Source organism: Peromyscus eremicus, chromosome 8a (assembly GCF_949786415.1).
Source record: "Peromyscus eremicus chromosome 8a, PerEre_H2_v1, whole genome shotgun sequence".
Classification (NCBI taxonomy): Eukaryota; Metazoa; Chordata; class Mammalia; order Rodentia; family Cricetidae; genus Peromyscus; species Peromyscus eremicus.
The window spans coordinates 58965561-58986742 of record NC_081423.1 but is presented as its reverse complement, the minus strand read 5'-3'; the positions used below and the strand labels follow the sequence as shown (position 1 = coordinate 58986742).

General features: G+C 51.7%; 1 protein-coding gene across 1 annotated transcript in view; it reads left to right on the top strand.

The window, feature by feature from the left end:
- Rph3al (rabphilin 3A like (without C2 domains)) overlaps positions 1-21182 on the top strand; it is a 101110-nt gene that overhangs the window by 43198 nt on the left and 36730 nt on the right. Inside the window, exon 5 of the mRNA XM_059269534.1 lies at positions 6233-6319. Coding sequence (XP_059125517.1) covers positions 6233-6319 — 87 coding nt within the window. The remainder of the gene's footprint in view (positions 1-6232; positions 6320-21182) is intronic.

Below are 21182 nucleotides of genomic sequence, written 5' to 3'. Positions count from 1 at the left end.
TTACAGGAAAGTTCCACCGCCCCTGGTTTGTGCAGCTCTGGGGGTGGAATCCAAGGCTCCGGGGTGATAGGCAAACTCTCTGCCGATTGAGCTCAATGCCTGTCCCTTGAAGGCTCTTTTGCCAGGCTCTCTGACTCTTGGATTTGGTCTGGGAAGGGGACAAGTGGCATTGGCTTCCTGGGCATAACTGAAGTGAGTATTAGGAGGACATTTGGGGGGGACACCGGATCCAGCCTCAGGACAGATACTATACACATAGGCAGCCTACAGGTTGTGCCATGGGAGTGCTCTTGTGAAGTAAGATGGGGAGCTCTGCTGCCTGCCTTAGCAAAGGATGCTCTCTGTCATTTCTTCAGAGGCCTGCCCTGCTGGATTCATGCTTCATCCCTTAAGAACAAACCCCTCCCCACAGCCAGCGGCGCCCCCTCCTCTGGAGACCCCACACTATGTATGCCTTTCCCCGTCTGACCCCCCCAGCGTCCCACTCCTCAACACCACTGGGCACAGACCTGGCTCTGTGTGTTTCTGTGTCCTGCATCCCGGCACTTTGGCATATTCCAGGGGAGACCACATCTCATCTTCTAGGCTGCAGTACTAAAGGGAGCTCCCATTTGCTCCTTCGTGTTTTCTGCAGATAGTCATGACGGGCACTGGGAACAGTAAAGCAGGCAGCAATAGACATGGCCTGTGCCCTGTCTGCAGGGGTGTCTGGTGGGGACAGTGACCCTAGCACGTCACACACAGCAGAGGACACACACATGACCTTGACTGAGAGAGGAAGAGGTTAGTGCCCACAGTGGGGTTTCTACTGGGAAAGGCAGCAGAGAAGCCCGCCTCGAAGAAGTGGTGTAAGGGACGTACAGGCCAGTGAGGAAGACCGCGTGGTCAGAGGCATCCCAGTCAAGGCCACAACACGCAGGAAGATCCCGGGGCAGGCGCAGAGCAAGGACGAGGCCCTGAGGGAAGGCCAGGGTGGCTGATGTGCAGAGTGGAGAGCACAAGGCTGTAGAGCAGGAGGCAGGTAAGAACAGAGGCCAGTGGGGGAGAGGGGTCCACCCTGAACATCCCTCAACATGCAGGGGGGGGAGGTCTTCACTCAAATGCAGCAGGAAACCGCTGAAGGCCCTTAGGCTGGCAATGGTAGGAGAAATGACATGTTGCTGAGATCAGTCAGCTGCGTGTCATGAACTAATTGGGGGCCTGGCTGGTATGGGGGGGACACACTGCTGTGGGGCCCATGGTGTAGGCTAGGCATGGTGGTGAGTGTGGATCGTGCAGAGGTGATAGAGGGGGAGTTCAAACGCCATTTGGAATTCCTGGGGAGGGATTATTGAGAGGGGGTGAGAGATAGGATGCGGGCACCTGCTGGGTTGGGCTGTGCTAAAGGTATCGTTCATTGAGAAGGATGTGCCAGCACAGGACTTCATCCTGCGCTGTGCCAAGAACCTTCCTTGATCTTGACAATGTGGCACAGGCTGTCCATTTCCACAGATGCAGAGGGAGGAAAAATAGAGGTTAGAGGAAGTGCAAAGGCCAAGGCTGCCTCCAAAGGGCACCGTCTGCTTCTGGCCTGCCCAAAGCCTATGTCCTATTGACCGTCCCCAAGCTGGCCCCTTCCCTGTGTTCTAGGGGCTGGAACACACATCTGCAAAGGGACACACGGATGGATCGAGAAGAGTGACACAGGGCACATAGTCTGAGGCCTTCAAGTGTTGTCGCCTCTGATCTGAGTCAGGTGTGCTTTCGTTAGCCCTGATGTGATGGCAGGCTGCAGGCTGCAGGATGCGTGAGGCAGCCAGACCCCAGAGGCCAGTGTTCCATTGCAGACGGCAGTTCTGCTCGTGGGAAGCCCATCTGGGCAGGAAGCCAGTGGCTTCCCCCAGGCCCAGGCTCCCCTTGCCTGTTGGAGAGGCTGGCTTACTCTTTCTTGCACAGTCTTTCTTTCGTCCATTCTTTTTAAATTCTGGCTGCTTAATTTTCTGTATTGGAATCTGAAAACAAAGACTAAACTTATAAAGGGAAATGGAAATGGTTCATTATGTCCCTCTTGATCTGAGATTTAATAGAGCAGCAATTCTGTTTGAAGTGGAGCATGTCATCTTTTGGTAGGCCCTGGTCTCTAAGGAATACCCGGCTGCCCCGCCAGCCAGGCATGCTTCAAGCATGTGAATTTGGCCCAGCGATGCCTGGGACTCCTTATGGCTTCCATCAGTGGTGACTGTAGCTTGGCAATAGGGCTGTGCACACGTGGGTGGATGGGTCCCATCCTGCTACCTTTCTGATCCCCTAGAGAAAACTCTAAAAGGCAAAGGGTGGAGGAGACAAACGGAGGGAACCCTCACGTCCACCCTCTCTGCCTGGGTTGGGAATGGCTTTCTCTCCACCTGGCTACCCAGTCTTGGTCGGAACCTAGGGAATAGGCAGCATTGAGCTCCCTGCTGGAGAAGTGGGGAGTGCATACCCCAGGATGGATGGACCACCTGCCTCTCTTTTCCTCCTCCTCCCCCTGACCAGAGCTCACCCTACTGTCTTCAGTCTATGCCACTTCTGCAGACTCTGTCCCAGGTCTGTGGGTGGAGGGCAGGACAGTTTTGGGGGGGCTTTTCCCTTGTTGTCTTCCCTGGACCTACAGCATAGATGCACCATCTATCACATGGTTTAGCAAGACATGTGCACCCCATCCTTCAAAATCCTGCCTAGGGGCCAGTGAGATGACTCGGCCAATGAAGGCACCTGCCAAGCCCTCTGCCCTTGAGTTCAGTCCCTGGATCCTACACGGCAGAGAACTCACTGCCCCTACAGGTTGTCCTCTGATCCGCACACACAATAAGTAAGTGTTAAAAATTTAAAAACTGATGCCCCCCTCACGCTTGGTACAGCTGAGCCACCCTCTACTTGGGCAGGGTGACTCCTGAGAAAGCCCCGGCACTTCATCAGGTACACAGTACTACCTGGCCCTGCCTGTCCATGTGTGCCACCCAACCTATGCTGGTATCCCGTACACACTGGGCATATGGATGGGCAAATTTTGCTAAGCAAATATTCTATCACTGAACCTGGTCCATAATTTCACTTTAAATGATCATCCATGACTGCCAGATCCTATACCAAATGATGGAGAGCTTGAGGAGACTCACGCAGGCCTTCAGAACAGGGTGCAACAGGTGCCACTAATAATAACAGTGCTGGGCATTGAGTGCTTTTTAAATACCGGTTGCTTTTCATATGAATCGCGGCTAATCCTCAAAGTGATGAATGGTGAACTCATTGTAGACATGAGAACTCTGAGGCTTGTACTGGCTTGGGTCGATCACCCAAGAGTCCACCCAAAGGCTCAGCCCGGCTTGCCCCAATCAAAACCTTTGTCCCAGCATCACGACCAGCTGACTCTGCGGGAACCAGGAGCAGGGTTATAGGAACATCAAATTGGTGGCTGAATGCTGGGTGGTGTAGGATGGAGCAGAATGACTCCAAGTAATACCAAGGGTTTCCAACATGCACTAGCAGAGAAAGACTCAGTCCTGGGTGGAGGCCACTAGGGACTGAATATTCATGTGCCCTAAACCTGTAATCTGATGCCCTCACCCAATAGGATACTTGGAGGTGAGGTCTTTGGGAAGTACTAGAGTTTAGAGGCAGTTACAGGGTTGGGCCCATGTGCTGGGACTGGGGACTTCATAAAAGGAGAAAGAGACCAGAACTCTGTCCTCTATCACTTGGGAATACTCTAGAAGACCGCTACCCATCTCCCTTCCCAGCACTATAGAAGAAGCTTCTGTGGCTTGAGCCAGGAGCCATGGTGTGTTCATCATATCAAAATGAGCTGATCTAGACAGAGCCTGAGGCTGTACTGTCCTCTCCCTAGGGACAGTGACCACTAGGCTGCTGTGGGCTTGCAGGGCTACCAGTGAAGGCTGCTAGGCTGAGACAGAACAAAGGGCAGAACCAGACTGGCCAAGAACCAGTCTTGGGGCATGTGTGAGTGTGCTCTGGCTACACCCCCATCCCCAGTGAACCCAGGTCTCAGAATCAGTCTGTGCTGTGACTCTGACCATCTATTTAGAGCCTTTGGCCATAGCCCAGGTCCTTGCTGGAACAGAGCCAGCCCTCGATTGCTGTGGGTAGCATGTGGCACCTGGGGGAAGGGCTTGATTGCTCTGCTGAGCTCTGGAAGTCGACGCTGCTTGGTGGCTCACAAGAAGAACAATCTGCAGGATCTTGGGGCCTCTGTTTCTCCATCTTCCCAGGGATCACATAGCACACCTCCTCCACACTTTGTGGCTGGGGTCACTGTACCTGGCACACATAATTGCTCCATAAATGGTGGTCACTGGTATTTTAACCCACGCCTGATTTTTCCGGAGCATGGTCTCATTCAACAGCCTTCGGAGGGCAGAGCCCTCTGTATTACAGGGTGAACTGTAAAAAAAAAAAAAAGCAGGAACCTCTGGTCTCTCTGAGACCTATCCCAGAGATGGTGGTCTAGCACAGTGCTTCTCAACCTGTGGGGTGCAACCCCTCTGGGGGCTGAATGACCCTTTCACAGGGGTCGCCTAAGACCGTCAGAAAACACAGTTTATATTACGATTCATAACAGTAGCAAAATTACAGTTATGAAGCAGCAATGAAAATGATTTTATGGTTGGGGATCACCACAACATGAGGAGCTGTATTGAAGGATCACAGCGTTAGGAAGGTTGAGAACCATTGGTCTAGGAGATGAGCTGCCAATCCCTGGAGAGGCTTACTGTCTCCAGCCGGCAAAGATCCCAAAGCCAGGCAGGGCTGGCACTTAGGTAGCTGTCTGTCCCTTTAAAAGACCCTGAGAGCTGAGGGCACTCCCAGGGAGCAGTCGGCAGCTCTGAGGAGACCTGCCTTGATGTGCTTGACCACAAATGCTGGACTCAGCACCTTCCTGAGAGCCAGTAAGGAACCCCTGTGCTGCCTGGGACCGGAGAGGGGACCTTCCTGCCAGCTCAGAGAGACAGGACCTTAGACCAGACTCCATTTTTGTTTCGACAACCAGAGAAGTGACATTGGCTGGTGGCCAATCCGCTCCCCCACGAATGTGTCATAGCTTCCTTTCCGAGTGTGCTGGCTCCCGCCACTCCTGCCGAGCCCAGGCTCAGCCACCCAATCAGGCTGGTGACACATGCTTGGAGAAGCCAAGTTGGTGACATTTCCCTCTCCGTGGAGAGATGTGTCTCTTGCTCAGTTGGCAGCCTGCAGAAAAGGCCAAACAACAGACCTATCCTACCCGCCGTGGAAGTCCCCACCCTGTAGGGACAGGAGCCTCTCTCCCCTCCCCCCCCCTCAGGAAAAAGCCACCATTGCTGAATCACACACCCCTGGTAGGCTGAGAACCAACCTCAGCCCCAACAAGTCCACCTCTGCCTCCCAGTGTTTATCCTGGCCTTCCCCACAGTTACTTGTTGATGTGTCTCTCGGGGAAAGTGTGTGTTTAGATGTTAGGATTTAAACAGCTCAGCAGAAGAAAGAACACTAGGATCTGTGGTCTGGCTATTTATGTCTGGAGGGAACAAGAGGGGGTGCTCCAGAGCCATTGCCCAGCCAGCTCTCCTTTGCCACAGACCTTGGACAAGGTCTCAAGTCTTACACCCTCCTCTCCGCACCTCTGCAGCGGGCTTACTACCTCACTGATGAGGTCCTGGAACCCGTGCGTGAGAAACGTGGCACCAAGCGTGTCCTTAAGCTGTCGCTCATATTTCTCACCGTGGTTCCTAACCTGGCAGGCACACGAGGGAGTCTTTGGCCTGCTCCTAAGCGAGTGTGTACTTTCTTTGGGAGAGGACCATATTTCCCACCCACATCTGCAGGTAGCCACGGTCCGCTGTAGGGAGGCAGTATCTCCTTCTGTCTTGTTTGCCTGGATCCTCCCCAGGTATTAGGCATTTGGGTGATTTCCAGTTCTTTCCGGCTGAACACGCTGGCATTGTGGAGATCTGCTAGCTGATTTTGATGTGGTCCCCTCAGAACAGAATTAATGGGATGCACAATCTGTAACATGGAGCCCCATCGATGAGACAACTAGATTACAAAGTCACCCACAGGTTCCTATGTGAGCTGTGCTTTGGGGAGCCTGGCCCTTAGCTCAAAGCAAACTACCCACTTAGAAGATGCCCGAGTATCCCTTGGGGACCACCGCCCTGGCCCCACAGCCCAGGAGGAAGCAGCCAAAATACTGACACATCTGTGTCCCTCTCTCTTGTAGAAAGTCTGCACCAAATGTGGGATCGAGGCCTCCCCTGGCCAGAAGCGGCCCCTGTGGCTGTGTAAGATCTGCAGCGAGCAAAGAGAGGTAGGCGGCCTGGAGTAGGCTGGGCTTGGGCGGGCAGGGTCCACTTGCATTGGGGTGCTGCTAGGACCTTCTCCAGAGGGAAGGTCCTGAGGAGGACTGCCCAGGACGTCCAGGGAAGGAGGATGGGAAAGAAAACCTGCCAGCCAGCCAAGCCCTCACTCAAAGAGGTGAGAGTCAGCCCTGCTGACTCTCTTTGGGTCTTTCGGGGCCTATGGTTTCCATGGATAGCCTCCCTGTGAGGATGCATACATGTGGCTTTGGGGGGGCTGTGACTGGAGTAATAGTTACCTGAGTTGAACATCTTCCAAACACGTGGCACTACACTAAACTGCTTACATTGTCCAGCCATTTCCCCTTTCCCACCCCCCTTGGGTGGGTGTCATTCCCATGCCCCCCTCCTCTCCTGCCCAGTGGGGAAACACCTGAGGCCAGATAACCTTTGTATACTGAGCTAAGGGTGAGGGAGATGGGCTGGCGATTGAGTGTGGCCAAAGCCTGCCACGATACTGCCACCCAGAGCCCTTTCCGGTGCCGGTGTTCTGTGGGTCCAGCTTGGACCCTTTCTGGGGAAGTAAGTCATTCTTGGGGGGGTGATAAGCCCCCAAGGTGGTAGCAGATGTGTAGGTCCTGGAACCGCTTCTCCTTCCCCCAAGCCTGGGTGTTCCTGTCTGTCCAAGGTCAGAACGGAACCAGAGCAGGCCAAGGCAAGGGGAAGCTTTAGCTTTCCAGAGGTGGTTTTGTCTTTTTGTCTTTTTAGTTATTTTGCTTGGCACTTTTTAATCTGAGGGTCTATAAAATGCTTTCTGTTCTGGAAAATTCTCAGTCCTACCATCCTCGGATATCTCTGTGTGGTCACTCCATCTTCCTCCCGGGCCTCTTCCCGCCCCATGCTTTGTGCTCCTAGATTCTTTGGCAATTCCTTTTGCTGGGTCCTTGGGTCCTGGGAGCAGAGCCAAGCATCCCGGGTGTGAGGCGAGCGTGAGAGCATGGCCCGGCCCTGCTGTGTGGGGGCAGCTGCCCTTTCTGCTCCAAGAATGCTTCCTCTCACAGGTCCCTGACTTGGGACTGGGTCCTGCTCTTTGCACTCCTCTCTCCCAGGTGAGAAACCCTCTCTCTATCCTCCTTTTTAGTGACTTGGCTGTGGTCCCCCACCTCCTGTGGGAGGCTTTAAGTTCTCATATCTAAGAAGACCAATCTCCCAGCTGTCTCCACCCACTGCTGGGCACTGAGCTCCATAGGCAGCGCATTTGGACACTCAAAATAGTAAGTAGCTAGGCACCATGGCGCACACCTGTAATCCTAAACACCCAGGTGGAGCCAAGAGGATCATAAGTTGGAGGCTAGCCTAGATTGCCTAACAAGATCATATATATAAATTTTTTAAAAAAAGAGTAAATAGTCAAGCCTCTGATCTACTGAGGTATACATCTTGGTTTTGAGCACAGACAAGCTTACATGTTGCTCTTAACATAATTCCACCTGTCGTTGCTCTGCATCTAGAAGACAGAGGCGCAGGGCCTTGATGTGTGAGCTAGCATTTAGACCTCCCTGGAGGGCCCTTGTCCCCAAAGGATGATAATGATAGCCCTTCATGGAATGGCTGGGGCGGGGGGTGGGGGGTTGTTAGCAAGCTTAGGAAGTGTATGGACGACTGTCTCATGCTCCGTGTTAGAGGCTGCTCCTTCCCCGCAGCCAAAGTCCCCTCTTTGAGCTGAAATCTCTCTAGTCTTCAAGGGACCCCTTTTAAAATACAGATAAGTAGCCAGGAGGTGGTGGTGCACTCCTTTAATCCCGGCATTCGGGAAGCGGAGGCTGATGGATCTCTGTGAGTTTGAGGCCAGCTTGGTCTGCATAGTGAGTTCCAGGACAACCAGAGCAAATAGTGAGACCCTGTTTCAGGGGCGGGTGGGGAGAGCAGATAAGCAAAGAGGAAATTTCTCTAAATAGTGTCTCGTGAAGAGACACACCTCTGGATAAAATAATGGTCACAGGTGAGCGGGGATGTTGGAGGTCAAGTTGCCATGAGGGGACGGAGTTAGATGGGAGGAAAAGATTCCACCAGCTGGATCAGCTCATCACGAGTTGATGAGCTGCACATGCCTTAAGAGTCCTGTTCTGGACAGACAGAGGGACATAGGGAGGGCCTCTTAGCCCATCCTAATCTCTAGGGTGCCCCAGTTCCAGAAAAGTCTAAAATAGCTTTCAGATGAATTTTCTTATCTTTCCTGAGGCAAAGAATATGAGGCTGTGCTTTATGCTATCAACTTGTCCTTGAATTTTAGAAGCCGATAAAGCTTAGCAAGATCAAAAAGGTCTCCCTCTGTGGCTCCAGGCAGCGTACTCGGACACTCGCTGCAGGTGAATAGGGTCATGGACGGGGTTGTGAACATGCCTGTGGTTTATCGTCTGTGGGTACCATGCCCACATGCTGGAGTCTACTGTCTGGTATAGGCAGGGAGTGGGGGCAGGGCAATGGGTTTCCTGATGCCTTTTTTCTCTTCAAGAAATACCTAATCATAACAACGAGATAGAGAGAAAGGACATTTAAACCGTCAGGCTCTAAGCACTGAGTGTAGCTGCTTTGGAGACTGTGATGGGAATTTGGAATTCTGTCCGGCATCGGAAGGCAGGTCGTGACAGAAGAACTTGGGTTGCTGATGGACGCTCTTGTGCCGCTCTGCCTGGGCACTCTTATCCTTCTCCTCCTGGCTAGCTTCCATCAGCTCTGGCTGTAATTGCAAGTCATTTCTCTTGAGTGGGTTGAATGCTGGCTGAATGTTCTAGGGCGGGCAGCTTGGCGTTACTGTCTGTCTAACGCACATGAGCAGCAGTGTGAATCTCTGTCTGTCAGATTTTGAGTTTACCACCTAATGCATTCATTCACTTGGGCATTTGGTGCATATTTATTAAGCATCTTTTATATGTCAGGTGAGACAGCTCTTATAATGAGAAAGAAGGAAGCCACAAACACAGGAAGGTCCATCCTGTAACTTGACAGATGGTGATGATGTGATCCAGGGAAGTGGGGGGAAATGGTAGTGGGAACAATGGCCCCTGTTTTTTTATGGGGGCCAGGCAGTGGGGATCACTGATGAAATGGCCTTTGAGCAAAGTTCTGAGGTATACTCCGTGGCTGTGGAGGGAAATCATTGCAGAGGGTGAGGGAGATATGAAGTGTGTGCAAAGGCCCTGAGGTGGGTGTGCGTTGAGCGGGGAGACCAAGGTGAAAGGAGCAGGGTCAAGGTCGAGGAGAGGAGGTTAAAGGTGCAGAGGGCAGTCAGATGGTGGCATTTTGAACTCCATTGTAGAGACTTTGGCTGCTATGGTCAGGAAAACGGTGGGTCTTAGAGGATCTTGAGTATGGAGTGACATGTTCTGACCTCATTTAAGGGATACTCTGGCTGTTGTGTTATATAAATTGTAGGTTACAGTAGCAGAGTGTTGTGTTCTCCATTTTTAATATTGCTCAGGGTGCCCAAGTTATCTCTTGGCAGCCTTGCAAGTGTTCATACACACACACACACACACACACACACACACACACACACACACACACACACACGCACAAGCACGCACATGCACATGCAGGTACATGCATGCACAGGCATGCACACATGCACATAGAGAGATGGAGGACATGCACTAACTATGTTGGTGGCACACACCTGTGATCCCAGCACTTGGGAAGTAGAGGCAGGGGGATCAGAATTCAAGGCCAGACTAGGCTTTATGAAGCCTTTTCTTGTTTTGTTTTGTTTTGTTTTTTCGAGACAGGGTTTCTCTGTGTAGCTTTGCGCCTTTCCTGGAACTCACTTGGTAGCCCAGGCTGGCCTCGAACTCACAAAGATCTGCCTGGCTCTGCCTCCCGAGTGCTGGGATTAAAGGTGTGTGCCACCACCGCCCGGCGAAGCCTTTTCTTTAAAAAAAAAAAAAAAATTCACTGTTTTTTTAATAACAATGTGGATAATTGAGGGATGCTGACAATACATAGAAACGTATAAAGAAATACACACAAAATCATACCCTGAATCTAGAAACAACCACTATTAACATTTTGGTATATTACTTCCAACCTCTTTGTTGGTTTTTTTCCCCCTCTAGTCTGTTGACACTGTGTTTTAAATTAACATTCCATTCTAAGTTATTTCACAGTGTAATCAAAAACTCTGTGGAGATTCTCAGTGGTGTTCTGTCTCGAATAGCTGTCCCTCCAGTTTAGGACATGTGAATTATGTTTTGTTTCGTTCTTTAATTTGGGTTTTTTTGAGACAGTGGCTAGCTTCAAATTTCCTGTGTGGCTGGGATTAAGGATGACCTGGAACTCCTGATCCCTCTGCCTCCGTCACTTAGATGGTTTCCATTTTTTCTCTAACTGGTACCCATGTGTCGTTCTTTGTCTACAAGCCCTTGCAAGCTGGGACAGAACTCCCACCCCGGTGCATGGGTAGCCAAGAGCTGGCTGCTACTCCCCACCACCACCCCGCCCCTGCCCCTGCCTACAGTGTAGATTACAGCTCACAGGGGATTCCTAGGCCGGAGAGATGCCTCAGAGGATGAGAGAGCTCCACACAGCTGGGACACGGCTGTCCAGAGAGACAGTGGAGAAGAGATAGAAGCCGTGCTCGGTATGCAGGAAAAAGTACAGGCAACATGGAAAAGGAACTAAATGAAAAGTATTATCAAAGTATATTATTAATGGTCTACGAAGTTCAACTGAACTCTAGCCATTCCTACCGCTGTGAACTTGGTGGTCCCTAGAGGTGGCCACAGTGGTTGCCTTGTCCATTACATACAGATTTTATTTCTTGGTTGGTACTTCCAAGCGTCTTGGCAAATATCTCCTGTTTCAACTGTCCCTTGAGATTCTCCTGCCTCAGCCTCCCAAGCACTGGAGTTTCACATGTATCCCAGCCATCCCTCACGGGTCTCTGATCCCCCTGTGCCCTGGCAAGCTGCTGATACCTGCGTGCAAAATTTATAGAAACAAACTAGGGCACAAACCCGGTCCCTGGGGGCCTTCATTTGATGCACTCGGGAAGGGAGGAAGAGACCAGACACGCTCCAAGGATGTGACAAGCTGAGGAGGCCCAGGCTGTCCCATGCAGAGGACAAGACTCAGCGTGTGGCGTGAAGTGTTCTCCCAGGGGACCGCGGACATTCGGGAGAAGGCCGCAGTGGGCTGTGCTTGCTTTCTGCTTTAATAACCTGTTGAAGCTTTATTGCATTTGACAATTCAACTTTTTACTGATAGGACTAGGGAAGTGGCTCGGTGGGTAGAGTGTTTGCAGCACAAGCCTGAGGACCTGAGTTCAAATCCCCAGCACCCATGTGAAAAGTTGGGCATGGTGCCTGCCTGAATCCCAGTCCTGGGGGACAGGGATAAGAGGATTCCTAGAGCTCACTGGTCACTTGGCCCAGCCAGTCAGTGAGCTCTAGGTTCAGGGAGAGACCCTGTTTCAAAACATAAGGTGGGGAGTGATAGAGAAAGATACTGATGTTGACCTCTGACCTCCTTCTGCGTACATAATTACATACACACTTTTGCCTGGATAAGCCTAGAACAAGCATACAGTATTTGGATATTTGACCCAGGAACTAGCCACTGCCCAAGTCAAGCCCTGGTCATGACCACACCTGCCTTTGAGTGCAACATCCTACATTCATTTTCTGTGCCTGGCTGCTTTTATCCAAAGTTGTGGTTCTGAAATTGACCATGTCGATACATGCAGATCTCTCTGTCCTACCTGTCTCTCTTCTCCTACAGTGGACCCTCTCCCTCTTGTCCTTTCTTCCCCATTGGTGGTTTCAGAGTCTCCGTTCCTTTGTTGTTAGGAACAATTCTCCTCTAGCCATTCACGTATCCCTGAGAACAGAGAAGAGTTTCTCTAGGGCTGTGATATACGCTCGTGTTTGACTTCTTCATGTGGTTCCCAGTTACTTGCCAGAGAGGCCAACTGTGCTCTAATGAGCAGCGGGCATGGGTCCCCCTCCAGCCACCCCTTAGCTGTCCCTCTCCTCGATCCTGCCTCCAGAGCAGGCTCAGCTGCTGCCCTTTCCCCCCATTTCCATGCCTTCCCTTTCCTCACAGTTTTACATCATTTCCCTCAGGTTTGTTTGTTTGCCTCCAACTTTCAATCCTCCTGCCTCACTCAGCCTCTTGAGTGCTGGGTTTTAAAGAGGCATCCCTGCTCCCAGCCCAGCTGATTTGTTCTCCAGGCTCTGTGTTCTGGCCAGTCTTCATCTTTTCAAGACACTAAATGGCTATCCATCCCCCTGCAACCTGGCATGCATATCCATGCAGTTTCTGGGTTTCCCGTGTATTGGGGTCTCCAGAATGATCCCCACCCTGCTCACTTCTGTGGCAGCTTTCCCAGGTTCAAGTTCCCCCTGTTCCTCAGTCTTCAGATGCAGTGAACCCAGTAGACCAGGCTTGACCAAGAAACAATAGGAAAACTTCTCTTTTTGCCTGTGACACTCCATGTCAGAGGTGGCATCTGTGATTCTCTGTGACTGTTAAAAAGGGGCAAGGACCTAACGGGCAGCAGCCCACTCTGCACCCCCTCATTGGCACTCCTTGGCTCTGCTCTTCCCTGTAGGAGCCTGACTGAAGGAAGTCCACCTCTCATGCGCAGTTTACACCCCAGCCTGGCTGTCTGGGAGTCTCTCATCTCTTGAGGATAGTGGCAGAGTTGGAAGGAAAAAAGGATGGTTCTGTGTGCCACAGAGACTTACCGCTCTGCTGGGTCAGGAAGGCTTATACCCTGGCCCAGCAGGCAGGCAAGGCCTGGGTGTGACCTAACACACCTGATCCCCTCTGTCACTTGAAGTATAGACTCTGGTCCCTGCTGGTGGTCTTGGTGTCACCTTCCACCTGCCTCTGTGGGTGTGTCGCTTGGGGTTGGAAGAGACTGCATTGGGGACTTCTAAACACAGGACCGGCAGCAGCAAATGGAAAATTCATTCATTGTTTAGCCTTTCCTCCCCATCCATTAAAAACAAAACCAAACCTGTGACTCACCCAAAGTTGTCCTGCAATCAGTGGAAAGGTTAATTAGAACCTAGATTCCCCCGGATTCTAGAAAGCCTTCCTCCAACCTCTAACGGGTAGCAGGCGTCTGAAGCTGCAGGCTTTGTTATCCAAGGAGGTGAGCTAGGAAGGGGTGAAGACCAATTTGTAAGTAATTGGAAGCTGATTAATACAATTAGAGCACTCTTCTTTAGCCTGGCCTTTCTCTGGTGCTTACACACATCCTGATTAGACCCCGGCAGAGCCCAGCTGACAAGCGTGCTGAGGTTCCTGCAGGTTCTGCATAGAAAGGTGCTTAGGAAATGCTTGCTGATCCAAAGGGAAATTTGCAAAGGAAAGACCCTGATCATTTCAGAGCCTCTCCCCAGAGGGGTGCCTTTGATCCGACTCCCTAGTCTTATCACTGGTGACCCTGACTGGGGGCCCATGGAAGCTGGGGTAGATCCCCTTCCCCTCACTCCCTCTCCTGTGGGTTGATTGACTGAAAGAGAAATTTGTGAAGCGGGGCGGAGAGGGAAGGTAGGAAAGCACCTTTTGCTTCAGCCCACCCCGCCTGGAGGTGAGCGGTACTCCCATGGGGTCATCCACGGGCAGAACCATCCCTCATCTGGACCTCACAGACCTGAAGATGGACGGAAGAATCAGGGACAGCCCCCTCTCTATTAAATTGCACCTCAGCACCTGCCTCCCTGGCTGGCAGCCTGTGTCACTGCGGGCTGCCATCTGCCTCGCCATGCTGGGTGTCTCCATTGCTTGCAGTTTGGATTTTTGCGGCAAACAGCTTTGCCTGAGGGCCCCTTTCACAGGCCCGTGAGCGTACTAAGGAGTGGGTGGCTGGTGCCGGGACAGGTGGCTGCCTGAGTACCCGACCATCTGTGCCTGGCTTGCTCTCGGCTGCTGTGGCGACATTCCTGGGGGACCTGGATGGCCACACTTCCTCAGTGTGTTGTTGGTCACCTCCCACGCTGCCTCGGCTCTGTCAAGCAGCCCCCTGTCACTGCTGCTATCTCCTGGCCTCCCACACAGGCACCCACCAGGTCCCAGAGCAGTTTGCCTATCTGGCCGCCCCCACCAGTAGCGTCCTCACAGACAGACTGAACCATTTCCGCCATCCTAGCACTTGCTGGAAGTGCCAGTCTAAGCCCTGCACAGGAAGTTGTACCCTGAGAGGCCAGCAGACCCTAAAGGAAAAGGGCTTCATTTCCACCCCGACACAGTCCTCTGTGCCAACTGGGCACACGCTCAAGTGAGCATGCATGCGCACACACACACACACACACACACACACACACACACACACACCAGAAAGGCCAATATCGACAGTGGATGTTCGTCACATCCAAGGAGTGAACATTCATCTTCCTCATAGGAGCCCGGCAGAGGATCCTTTGCCCTCATGACAGATGGAATAACTGAGGCTCAGAGAAAGGAGGTCACTTGCCCAAGACCCCAAGGAGTGATTAATGGAACCAGGAATTGAAGCTAGATGTGCCTTCCTCCAAAACACCTTCTAACAAGACAGTCTTCTAGTCATTCATTCGTTCATTCATTCATTCACATAACACCCTTGGGTAGTCACTGTGTGCCTGGCACTATTTCAAGCCCGTAGAAAATGGTCATGAGCTAAGCATCCAAATGTCCCTTTCCTGTGCTTTTGTTCTATCAGGGGCAGCACAGGTGAGAAACTTACGGTAAAACATAAGCAGCCTAGTAAATAAGGATGGATGTCTTAGTTAGCATCACTAATGCCGTGATAAAACATGACCAAAGCAAGTTGGGAAGGGAAAGGTTTATTTGGCTTACACTTCCGAATCATTAGTTGTCTTAGTTAGGGTTTCTATTGCTATGAAGAGACAACCATGACCACGGCAGCTCTTATAAAGAAAAAGCATTTAATTGGGGTGGCAGCTTACATTTTCAGAGGTTTAGTCCATTATCTTCATGGTGTGACATGGTGGCATAAGGCAGATGTGATGCTGGAGCTGAGACGCCTACATTTTGATATGCAGGCAACAGGAAGTGCTCTGAGACCCTAGGTAGTATCTTGAGCATATATGAGACCTCAAAGCCTGTTTCCACAGTGACACACTTCCTCCAACAAGGCCACACCCACTCCAATAAGGCCACACCCACTCCAATAAGGCCACACCCACTCCAATAAGGCCACACCTACTCCAACAAGGCCACACCTCCTAAAAGTGCCACTCCCTTTGGGGGCCATTCTCCTTCAAACCACCACACTGTTTGTCATCAAATAAAGTCAGGGTAGGAAGTCAGGCAAGCCAGGAACTTAGAGGCAGGAGCTCATGCAGAGGCCATGGAGGGGTGCTGCTTACTGGCTTGCCCCTCATGGCTTACTCAGCCTGCTTTCTTATAGCACCCAGGACCACCAGCTCAGGGGTGGCACCACCCGTCATGGGCCAGGCCCTCTCACAGCAATCACTAAGAAAATGCCCTACAGACTTGCCTACAGCCAGTTATTATGGAGACATTTCCTCAGTCGAGGTTCCTTCCTCTCTGATGACTCTAGCTTATGTCAAGTTGGCATAATAATCAGTTGGCACAAATCACACAATCTGTTGGATACAGAAAGGACCGAACAAAGTGGAGAGGTCAGGACAAAGCAGGAAGGATGCCATGCTGTCACACCCATTAGGGTGGCATTTCTAAATCCCCGGCAGAAAATCTGGCAGAAAATCCCCAATGTTGGTGGGGGTGTGGGAAACCCGGACCGCTGTGCATTGCTGGTAAAAACACAAAGCGGTGTGGCTGCCACAGAGAATGTGGTCGATTCCTAGCACATTTATGTAGACGTACCCCATTATCTAGCATGTCTACATAATGGGTACTTATATCCATTTATGTAGGTGAAATATCGAGAGTTATTTCACCTAGGTTAAAAGCAGGGACTCAGATGCTGGACACACATACGCATGGCAGCCGTATTCACAGTGGACGCCACCCAAGTGCCTACTGGACAAGTGGTTAAGTGAAATGTGTCACCCACATCACTCGTTTGGTGTGACCTCCAAAAGGAATGAAGCTGTGACGCGGCCTCCACCGTGGATGAACCTTGAGGTTATGATGCTGGATGACAGAAACCCGGTCACACCAGGACAAACACTGTGGGATTCCACTTAAGTGAGGCAGCGAGAGCTGGCAAACCCGGGGAAACAGAAAGGGGAATGATAGTCGCCAGCGGCTGGAGGTGTCGTGGGTGCAGCTTCAGTTTGAGAAGCAGAAAAGAGGTGTTCTGGCAGAGGGTGGCAGCACAGAAGGGTGTAGGCACCTAACCACCCTGAACTGTAGACCTCAAGATGGTTACAGCGGTAAATTTTATTGTTACCACAGTTGAGAAAATAACTGGATGGGCCGATATATACGTGGTTTACTTTCTTGTGGCTATGACTAAAGTTCCCAACAAAAGCGACTTATGAAAGGAAGAGGGTTATTTTGTCTCACAGTTTGAAGGTGTTCAGTCCATCATGGCCGGGAAGGCATGGCAGCTAGAGTGTGAGGTGGCTGGTCCCATGGCGTCTGTAGTCAGGAAGCAGAGAGAATTTTGGTGGTTCCCAGTAATGTTATCAGTTTGAGACTCTGGCCTGTGGGATGAGTCTTCCCTCCTCAGTTAAAGCTCTCTAGAAAACTCTCGTGGACACATCCAGAGCTGTGTCTCCTAGGTGACTCCAAATCCAGTCAAGATGACAATGAAGGCCCCTCAGTGGGTCCTTCCCAGCAGGTTGGATTTTAGCATAGACTTGAGGCAGGTACAATGGGGAGGCTAATGGCCATCTGGGCAAAGAGCGGAACAACAAAGTGGAAACCCCAAAATGTGTGTTATGTCTGTAGAGCTAAGGTTCCCCACCCTGCAGTGCTGGGGTCCCCTGAGGCAAGTACTGGGGCATGGTCCCCAAAGCCTCAGCTGGTTGACTGCGTCCTGATAGTGCATCCCATCTGGTCCCTCCCACCCTGCCTTTCAGGCCTGTGTGGTCATGGTTTGGCTCCATCCTATGCATACCTATAGGGAGGTGGGTAAAACGCTAAGGCGGAAGTATCTGAATTTGGTCTCTCTCTCACACTAATTTGAATAGAATGTGATCCAAGTTTCCAGCTTGTTTTTCAGATGCCAAATGACACTGGCTGGCACCGTTGTACCCCTCCCCCTGGCCAGCTGTCTCACAGATGGTGATTTAGGAGCCGAGGGTGGACCCTCGCTTTGGGAAGTACTTACTGCGCTCCTAGGCGGTATCCAGCCCTGGAGCAGTACCTCATTTCCTTTTCTAAAGAAATGATTTAGGACATACACCCCATAGGGCTGCCAGAAAGTCCCCCTCCTGGCACAGAGAATCAGGAAGGGATGGCCTTTGCCGGGATCTTCCTGCAGGGTTGGCACAAGGCTCAACCATGGGCATTAGTGTCCCCATTTTGCAACGAAGTGGAGGTTCTGGGACCTTCGGTGACAAGTGTCAGGTGGCATGGCTGGCCAGGAGTGGAGAGCTGTGATGTGAACCTGGGATGCCAGCGCTGCATTCCCACACAGGGGCTCCTGGGATCCAGGGACACTTGGTCTCCTGACAAGTGTCTAAGTGTGTGTTTGAAGATGGTTCTTGAATTGTGCTGTGTATGGAATATGTCAGATGTCAGGAGCACACACCCAAAGATAACAGGAAGTCACCCAAATCAGACAAAGTAAGAAGCTTGAATTAGTGATTCAGAGAAACACCTATAAGATCTCCCAGAAAGCAAGAGAGGAAGAGGAGGAGGAGGAGGAGGAGGAAGAGGAGGAAGAGGAGGAAGAGGAGGAAGAGGAGGAAGAGGAGGAGGAGGAGGAGGAGGAGGAGGAGGAGGAAGAAGAGGAGGAGGAAGAAGAGGAGGAGGAAGAAGAGGAGGAGGAAGAAGAGGAGGAGGAAGAAGAGGAGGAGGAAGAAGAGGAGGAGGAAGAAGAGGAGGAGGAAGAGGAGGAGGAGGAGGAGGAAGAGGAGGAGGAGGAAGAGGAGGAGGAGGAAGAGGAGGAGGAGGAAGAGGAGGAGGAGGAAGAGGAGGAGGAAGGGGAGGAGGAGGAAGGGGAGGAGGAAGGGGAGGAGGAGGAAGGAGAGGAAGAAGAGGAAGGGGAGGAGGAGGAGGAGGAGGAAGAGGAGGAAGAGGAGGAGGAGGAGCCAAGGGGGAACGAGTGAGAAAAAATAGAGGGGCCATGGGGCCTCAGGATTTGAGGTTTTCCCAAGAGGACTGAAAATGAAGCACTCACCACACACACCACTGAGAAGTCCATCCCAGCACTGAAGACCCCCATACTCCCCCACCTGAGAGCTCTGCCACCCAGGGGCCAGTGGTGTCGCTTCGGCTGGGAGTGTGTTTAAACACTGGCATATTTGTTGTTCTGGGAATTGAATCAAAATTGAGAAGCTCCTCTGAGAAGACCTGGCTTGCTATAATTGGCCTGTGCAATTTTCTGCTCACAGCCTCTATTCATTTCCTGTGTGCGGCCCACTCCATCTGGGGCCAGAGCGTGGCTTCCCCGCCAAACACCACCTGAGCATGCTCCCCCAGACCTGCGGCAGAAAAGGGAGGGAGGTCAGTGTGGGTATTCAGAAGGATTTCACGCTGCTTATGACTTCAGAATGAAGGGGAAGCATTTGCAAAGTGTTGACAATCCAGTGGTGGCCAAGGCGCAGGAAGCCTTATCCCTGTGGACTTGCTGATCTAGCAGGGACAGTCAGGATGGAGGGCGGAAACAGCACTCTGGACCAGAGGGAGCAGATAGTCCTTTGGGGCCTTATGAGGACCTTCCCACATCCCAGATAGCCTGGGAGCTGCAGGCCTGGAGGGATAATCCCGAGGGTGGACTACAAAGCTGTAGAGAGACGTTAGGTCTAGAGTCAAGGTCAGCAAGCCTGTCCCTGGTGCAGGGGCATAGCCCTCTGCCTACCCATCAGGACCCTTTGGTGCCACTACCTTGTGATACTGGCAAGCTCTCCTTGTTTATTACAGATGGGTAATTGCTACATGAGCAGCCCTCACCAGAGGCTGCCTCATGGAAACCAGAGTGTTCCCTCTGGTTCTGAAATAATCCAGCCATGGTGTTTGAATTATCTACCAAAAAAAAAAAAAAAAAAAAAGACAGCACCCTCACAGTATTTTTTCTCACTGCAGCTTTTCCTTCCTACTGGGCTGGCGGTTGCTAGTCTCCCAGGCTGACCTGGTTGCTCAAAGCCCACTTGAATTGAAAAGGCTTGCTCAGACCCTGGGAATTCAGGGCTCCTTGGTCCTGAGCTCAGCTTCCTGTCCTCAGGACTCAGGGGACACAGCATCCTGAGGGCTCTGCCTTAGTTCCCAGTGTCCTGGTGAGGTTGTGGCTTTGCACCATGGGCATAGAGCCCTGAGAGGAGTTAACCATTCACCAGGGAGACAACCCAGGGGGCAGCAGAGTCTGCATTCCAGATGACTGCATTCTCCCACTGGGGTTGAGGATAGGCAGAAGCATGGTGGAGCTTTCTTCCTGACCCGCCAACACACACACATGCATGCACACAGTGCACTTTAAATTATTATCCCGAGACTGATGGCATTGCTGTGGGGAAGGGATGGCTCTCGGGGGTGGAACCCTTGCCTGACAGGCCTCAAACACATCCCTAGCACCACCAAAGAGGAGGAAAAAAATAAGTGTTATTCTTCAAACTGCAAATGTGCTAATACCCCCTGGGAGGGGTCTCAGCCTTCAGTTAACACCTCGGCTGGGAGCTGGCACTTTGGGAAGAGCTGGAAAGTTGTCTGGGTAGGGAAGGGAGCAGCCAGGGAGAGGCTGGCCCCGGCTCTCCCACACCCCGCCCGTGGGTGCAGACTCTTGTTTGTGCAGAACACTGAGGGCCCTGCTCAGGAGGGATGGTTCATGGGGGTGGGGGTGGGGGTGGGGGTGAGGACGACGGGGAAGAGGGGGGAAGCAGCTTGTCTCTAAGAACACTTGGTTTCTGTCCCCTGAGCTCAGTCTGAACACATGAGAGGTGGTAGATAAATGCTATCTGAATAATGCCCACAGCTCCCTCTCTAGAGGCAATGGAGCAAGCAACATGGGAAGATGGCTAATCACTCTCTCAAAACAGGCTGCAACAGAGAACATTTTAAAGAAAGTGGGCTGGGGAGAGCGCCTCCTGGGCAAGCATGAGGACCCACTTGTAATCCCGGTGCTGCTGGATCCCTGGGGCTCACTGGCAGGCAGTGTCTCAAAAACAGGGTGGCCAGAGCCAGCAAGAGGGCTCAGCAGGTAAAGGCACTTGCTGCCAAGTCTGGTCATGCAGAGTTCAAGTCTCGAAACCCACATGGTATAGGAAGAGAACTGACTCCTGCCAATTGTCTTCTGACCTCCACAAGTGTGTTATGTCACAGACATAAATTAGTAAATGTTTTCTTTTAAGAAAGTCAGCCAGTTTTTTCGGAATGGTTTTGCACCTGAGGTTGGCCATCTGACCCACACACACACACACACACATATACTTACACTTGTGCACATCTGCAAATACAAAGTACACCCATACACAAACACACAAAGTCCAGATGGGGGAGAAAGAGACAGAAAGGATAAGAAAATTGTCCAGGCATAGTGGCACACATCTTTAATTCCAGCACCCAGGAGGCAGAGGCAGGTGGATCTCTGAGTTGAGACCAGCCTGGGCTACATAGTGAAACCTTGTCCTTTTTTTTTTTTTTTTTTTTTCTTCCCCCTCTTTGAGACAGGGTCCACTATGTAGCTCTGGCTGTCCTGGAATTCATTATTGTAGATCAAGCTGGTCTTGAACTCACTGAAATCAGCCTGCCTCTGCCTCCCAAGTGCTGGGATTAAAG